The sequence below is a fragment of the Lepidochelys kempii genome, chromosome 26 (assembly GCF_965140265.1).
Source record: "Lepidochelys kempii isolate rLepKem1 chromosome 26, rLepKem1.hap2, whole genome shotgun sequence".
Classification (NCBI taxonomy): domain Eukaryota; kingdom Metazoa; phylum Chordata; order Testudines; family Cheloniidae; genus Lepidochelys; species Lepidochelys kempii.
The window spans coordinates 14532062-14539012 of NC_133281.1; the positions used below are offsets into that span (position 1 = coordinate 14532062).

General features: G+C 57.1%; 1 protein-coding gene across 1 annotated transcript; it reads left to right on the forward strand.

Annotated features, from left to right (window-relative positions):
- The first annotated feature begins 3858 nt into the window (after positions 1 to 3858).
- On the forward strand, positions 3859 to 5475 carry ITPRIPL1 (ITPRIP like 1). The gene has a single exon (XM_073325341.1). It carries the CDS (start codon positions 3859 to 3861, stop codon positions 5473 to 5475), a length of 1617 nt encoding a protein of 538 aa, XP_073181442.1.
- Positions 5476 to 6951: the final 1476 nt, after the last annotated feature.

The following is a 6951-nucleotide window of genomic DNA, read 5'->3' on the forward strand; positions in this document are numbered from 1 at the left end:
AGGTTAACAATATTGCTGGGTGGGTTGAGGGAACCATTGCTGTGGCCCCTTGTAGCATGTAGTAGTTTAGAAAGTTTAGTGTCCTTTTTCTTTTGTAGAGAAGCAAAGTGTGCGTTGTAAATGGCTTGTCTAGTTTTAGTAAAGTCCAGCCACGAGGAAGCTTGTGTGGAAGGTTGGTTTTTTATGAGAGTATCCAGTTCTGAGAGCTCATTCTTAACCTTTCCCTGTTTGCTGTAGAGGATGTTGATCAGGTGATTCCGCAGTTTCTTTGAGAGCGTGTGGCACAAGCTGTCAGCATAGTCTGTGCGGTATGTAGATTGTAATGGATTTTTTACCTTCAGTCCTTTTGGTACGATGTCCATCTGTTTGCATTTGGAAAGGAAGATGATGTCTGTCTGTATCCGTACAAGTTTTTTCATGCAGTTGATAGATTTCCACTCCATACGGCTAAATGCAGTGCCTTGCATAATGACAGGTTTCAGAGTAACAGCTGTGTTAGTCTGTATTCGCAAAAAGAAAAGGAGGACTTGTGGCACCTTAGAGACTAACCAATTTATCTGAGCATGAGCTTTCGTGAGCTACAGCTCACTTCATCGGATGCATACCGTGGAAAGTGTAGAAGATCTTTTTTTTTCATGCTTTGTGTGTATAAAAAGATCTTCTACTCTTTCCACAGTATGCATCCGATGAAGTGAGCTGTAGCTCACAAAAGCTCATGCTCAGATAAATTGGTTAGTCTCTAAGGTGCCACAAGTCCTCCTTTTCTTTTTGCAAATACAGACTAACACGGCTGTTACTCTGAAACCTCTCTATTCTGTGTGCGTACAGGGCCTAGCACGGGGGGACCGTGGCCTCTCGGTGCTGCTGTGCTACGCAGACGTCAATCGTAATACAGACAGAGGCACAAGAGGCCCGGTGTGTGTATGGGTTAAAGGCCGGGCCTGGGAGTCAGGATCTGACACAGGAGAGGCGGTGAGAAGGGGTTAGTTCACGTTTAAAGTGCCTTGGAGATGTTATGGGTTGGTATTTGTGCAGCCAATACAAAGTGAGCTGGATTCTGTTCTGCGTCCTGCATCATCCAGTGGTGAAGCACTGGAATGGGTTCCCTAGGGAGGTGGTGGGATCTCCATTCTTAGAGGTTTTTAAGGTCAGGCTTGACAAAGCCCTGGCTGGGACGATTTAGTCAGGGATCGGTCCTGCTTTGAGCAGGGGGTTGGACTAGATGACCTCCTGAGGTCCCTTCCAACCCTGATATTCTATGATTCTATGATCCGTGCAATCACCAGCTGCCAAGTTCCTTACTGCTACTCTGAATAACCCAGCAGAAAACACCCAGAGGGGTTTCCAGCTGCAATGCCCTGGGAGAGCGTGTCTTGTGCCTCTCTCAGGGGCTAGTTCACAGAGCAGATGGCTACTGCCAGCTAATGGGGCTGTTCTTGCGGCAGAGGTCTAGGGTTGGGTGCTGGGTTCAAAGCCCGCTAATGGCCAATGGCTGGGGTCGCTACGCTGCCAGTAACGATCAGCAATGCCTAGCTGTTATTGGGTTTGTGTCCTGCTTAGGAGAGACTGAGAAGAGATAGGGCAGGAGCCAGGGGAAGCCAGTGACAGAGCAGAGCGAAAAACAAAGACAGAGAGCAAAATCAAGGGCAACCAGACGGCCCTTTACTGGATACTGGGCCCCAACTATGGAGTCGCCCTTTCTCCCCTCAGCGTAGCTCATCTGAAACTGCTACAGATGGACCAAACAATCATGGGCTTCTGCATGTTTTCCAGCTGGTACGATCTTCCGATCCAGACTTGCTCAAAATCCAGCTCCTGCCACGGCTCTGGCTAGCTTTGCTCAGAGCTGCTCAGACTGAGGGAAATGTTGCACGGATGAGCCTAGCCCAGCTTCAAGCTGGTCACAAGTCATCCCACCTGCTTTGCCCTGCTCCAGTTCCCATCTGTCACATCTCTCTGCTGGGATCTCCCCAAGCTGGGCAATGGCAACGGCAGGGAGGCGGCTGAGGGCCTGACATTGCAGGGCACACGTGGAGCATTTGTGCGCCGCCCCTTTAAAGGGATTCTGGCCGGTGTGACTTCACAGAGAGTGGGTAACAATGGAAGGTGGTTGGTGTCAGTGGGCCAGCCAGTGCAATGTGAGTGGAACGTCCCGGAGGGCTGCTCTTAGCAGGGTTGTAGCATGGGCCAGCCCTGGCTTAAGCTGCACCCCCCCTTCCAGAGTGTGACGCATCCTCAGAGTGAGTATGGAGAGGCTGGGTGGAGGCGGATGGAGGGGGAGCCCGGAGGCAAAGCTCGGAGCAGCGAACATGGACTTGGGGAAGCATCCTGGCTGCTGGAGCACGTTCCTTGAGGAAGTCCTTAGAAGCATTGGACCAAATTGCCAAGAGCTGTCCCTAATTTGAAGTGCCCAGCTTGAGACAACCAGGCCTGAGTTTGCCGCTCCCTGGGATGCGAACAGGAGTGGTGGGTGCGCCGTACTTCTGGGCATCAGGCCACGCGCTCCGAAATGAAGCCCCCACAATCAGTGGCCTTAATGGCTAGTTAGTAACTAGCCTTTCCTAAGCTTGGGGGTGGGCAGAATTACTTAACTGCAAGCGGCCCAGATGCTGCCTGTCCGCAATCTGGATTTCTTTGGTCTCACTATAAATTCCAGCCCTACGACTAAGGGGCCAATTGTCTTTGAAAGCACTTTGCGTTGGAGCTGGGGTCACTGACCCACGCTCTAAGGGAGAGGCGGGACGATCTGACCCGTTTGTACCCAGCTGACGATGGCCCTGCGGTTCCAGGAGCGGCTCTAGGCACCAGCAAAGCGGGCATGTACTGGGGGCCGGCACGTTTCCAGGGGCGGCGTTCCGGCCACCCTGTTTTTTCGGGGCAGTGGTGCTCTCGGAGCTGTGCCACTTAGACAGGGCGAGGGCACCGCGCCCCCGGCCGCAGCGGGAAAGGGAAGCCCGAGCCCCGGGATGCTGAGCAGCCAGGGCCCAGCCGCTCCCTGGGGAGGAGAGGGCGAGTCTCGCCGGGGAGCCGGGGCTGCGCCGTCTCATCTGCGCCCTGGCTGCTGCGCGGCCTTGGGCCACCCCTTATCTCGGGGCTTCTCTCCGCAGCCGGGCTGGGGAGGGGAGGGAAAGCCCCTGCAGGCGCTGGGAGAACGGGACATCACTCCCACCCCTTCCAGCGCCGCCTGCGAGCCCCAGCCCCACCTCAGCTTGGGGCGGCAAAACCCTAGAGCCGGCCCTGATTCCAGAGAGAGGAAATTGGCAGAACGCAGCTCCCCAAGGCAATGAGACAGCGTTCAGCTTCCAGCTCCAGTGGGGCTACATGAGACTCAGGGCTGGGGGGTTTGGGGTGGACCCCACCTATGCCTCAGAGCCAGCTTGGCTGATGCACCTGGAATTTGACCCCCACATTTCCCTACAACCCCAGCAGCACAAGCAACCTGCCCCCAAGCCCCAGGTCTAGACCTTAGATACCCCACCCCCCATCCATCCTCCTGACCCATCCTAGGGGCCCAAACCCCACTAACTTCACAGCTTCCTGCCCCTAGACACCAAATCCCTCTCTCCTTCCTTCAGAGCCCCCAGGCTTGCCCACTCCCCAAATCGCCCATGGGAGAAGGAACTACCCTCTCCCCGTCCCAGCCTGGGCCGGGGCGCAGGGTGAGGGAAACGCCGGCTCCAGGCCTGCTGTGCCTTGTGGAGGAGGCCGTGTGCTCTCCCAGTACGGCTCGTGCAGCGCTCAGCCAGCACCTCGGGGTGCTGCCCAAAGCTCTGGCAGAGATGGGGGGGAGCCGATGCCCCTCCCCGATCCTTTCTCCCCTACGCCCCCTGAGTGGTTTTCTCTCCCCTCCTCCAGGCTATGGCTGTGGGCAGCCTGCTCTTCCTGGCGGTGCTGGCCATCGTGCACCACCCCCTGATGGTCAGCGACAAGCAGGACCCGGCGACGGTGCAGTGGGTGCAGGAGCGGGAGCAGCGGCTGGCCCTGGAGATGACGCGCCTGCAGCTGGAGTTTGAGCAGAGGAACCACGAGGAGAGGCCGGGCCCACGCCGGAGCCTGGAGCCAAACCAGAGCCAGGGGGAGGAGGAAGCCACAGCGCTGAGGGTGGCGGCCGAGCGGGGGCCCGACGACATGGCCTGGGATGGGTGGCACTACGGGGTGCTGGTCATTATCCTGCTCGTTGAGCTCTGCAGGCCAAGCATGGAGCCCGAGTCCAGCTACGACTCCAGCAGCGAGGATGTCAGCAGCGAGGAGGAGGAGGACGATGCCGAAGCAGCACCCAGGCGCTCCTGCACCCAGCATCCCGACTTCCCAGACAGAGCGGCCCTGGAGCACTTTTATGACCAACACCTCCAGGGAGTGTCCAAGGACCTGGCCAGCACCTGTGAGTTTGTGGCAGGCCTGGTGAACACCCTGCTGGAGGCCTGCCGAGTCCTCACCTACCAGACCTTCCTCCCAGAGCTGGAGAACTGCATTGGCGTGGCCAGCACCTTTGAAGGCTGGTGCCCCCATAGGGACCCCAAGGCCTACCGGGTGCTCGTGCCCCTGCTGGCCCCCCAGGGGCATTCCTTCCGCCTGGAGATGGAGAATGCGGAGGGCGCCCGGGAGAAGCATGGGCGCGTCGTGGTGGAGCTGGAGTGCGTGTGCAAGCGGGAGAGGCTGCTGGGGGACGTGCTGTGCTTCCTGCACCATGCCGAGGAAGACCTGCGTGACGACGAGCAGGGGCCCTTCCGTGTGCACATCTTGTGCTCCAGCTCCCACCTGGACGTGGGGAAAACCATGCTCTGGTTCCACAGTCTGGTAGGCCAGGCCTGGGCACTCATGGCTCACAACTACAGCTTCCAGCTCGCGGCCCAGCCCTCCGCCTCCTCCTGCAAGCTCAGGCTGGCTTACGAGTCCGGGAGGGCCCTCTGCATCGAGATCATACTCGGGGTGCAACAGGGAGACTCTCTGGTCTTCCTGGCCAGCCACGGGGCTGAGACGGGCCACCCGAGCAGCACAGTCTGGGTAGAGACCTTTGCTGTCCAGGAAATGCTGTTCTTCCAGCTGGTGAGCAGGTACGCCCCACAGGACAGCTGCCACCTGAAATGCCTGCAGATCCTCATCCACCTCAAGGAATGCAGGCTGCCCACTCTGGAGAACAGGGTCCTCACCACCTACCACTTCAAAACCGCCCTGATGCACCTCCTGCTCCTCCTGCCGCTGTCGGAATGGCGCCCGGAGCAGCTAGCTCAGAGGCTACGGGACACCCTCTCCTACCTGCACCGTGGCCTGGAGGAGAAATGCCTCTACCACTTCCTGATCGGAAACAGCGCCCTGCCCAACCAGATCCCTGTCCCCAAGGCCTGCCGGAATGCCGAGCCACTCAACCTCTTCCAGCACCTGGCACTGAAGCCTGCTGCTCACGCCCAGGCACTGAGCGAGTTCTTGGAAATAATGGAGCAAGTCAGGGCACTACTCCCACAGCGCAGCAAGTAGCAAGACAGTGTGGGTCCGCGGCACTGAGCAGCCCATTATACTGTGGGTCTGATAGCCTCGCCCATCATCCACAGCACAGAATCACTAGTGGGAGTCAGACCATGCCACTGATACCGGAGTGGAGCCAGAACAGCGTTGCTGAGCCGGGGCAGGGCCATCGGGGTTTGCCGGAGATGCCACCCTGTGTGCCCTGGGCATGGAGAGACCTGGGGACAGAGGACATGCAGAAGGCGCTATACATTTAAAGCCAAGTCAGACAAACTTCCTGGTCCCAGAAACGCTCCAGTATTTTTTTACGCATGTACGTCCGTTCTCAAGGGCTTTGCTCTACTGGTTCAAATAAAAGCGTTGACAAATCTCTATGGTTAGAAACCCAACCCCATCACTTTGGATCTAGACTGTTCTCAGTGGTGGCAGATGACAGAACGAGGAGCAATGGTCTCAAGTTGCAGTGGGGGAGGTTTAGGTTGGATATTAGGAAAAACTTTTCCACTAGGAGGGTGGTGAAGCACAGGAATGGGTTACCTAGGGAGGTGGTGGAATCTCCTTCCTTAGAAGTTTTTAAGGCCCGGCTTGACAAAGCCCTGGCTGGGATGATTTAGCTGGGGTTGGTCCTGCTTTGAGCAGGGGGTTAGACTAGATGACCTCCTGAGGCCCCTTCCAACCCTAATCTTCTATGATTCTATGACTGAATCTCTGCTGAAACGACCCCCTCCCTCCAAACGTATTCCACTGACGCCCCAAGCTTGCTGAGTCTGTTGTAGGAATTTGGATGGACTATATGGACCAAAGGTGTTGACGTAACCCAGTCACTGTCCAGGGTCTAACAGGTTTTGTTTGCAGAGACCTCAGCCTGCTCCATACCAGGCAAACCCACCTGGAAACATTTTAACCATTTACTAAAGATACAGAAAAGACGGAAAGCCTTTGAAATGCAAAGAATTAAGTAAGGCAAGGCCTGGGCCCTCATGTCTCACAACTACAATTTCCAGCACATGGCCAAGCCCTCTGCCTCCTTCTGCAAACGTCTGTTTGAACTACATCCCTTGTTCCCTTTCCCTTTGGCCGGAGAGAGGTTTTAGGAGGAAAACCCCCCATTTGACAGTCTCTTAGACGGTAACAACGACGGGCAATCATAGGTGCTGACTCCGGGGCTGGAGCACTCATGAAAAGAAATAGTGGGTGCTTAGCATCCACCCGCAGACAGCTCTCCCCTACCCCCATAGTTCCTCCCATCTGCCCCGCTGATCAACTCCTCCCCCTCACTCCCAGCGCCTCCTGCCCACCCCGGATCAGCTGCTCCATGGCATGTAGGAGGCACTGGGAGGAAGGGGGAGGAGCAGGGATGGGGCACACTTGGAGGAGAACTGGGCAGGAAGAGGGGGGTGGAGGGCGGCCCTTGGGGAAAAGGGTGGAGTGGGGCGGGCCCTGGGGTGGAACAGGAAGAGGTGGGGCAAGGGGGTGGAGTGGGGCCAG

Excerpts from the sequence above, each read along its gene's own strand:
- ITPRIPL1 (XM_073325341.1), top strand. The coding sequence starts at position 3,859 with ATGGCTGTGGGCAGCCTGCTCTTCCTGGCGGTGCTGGCCATCGTGCAC.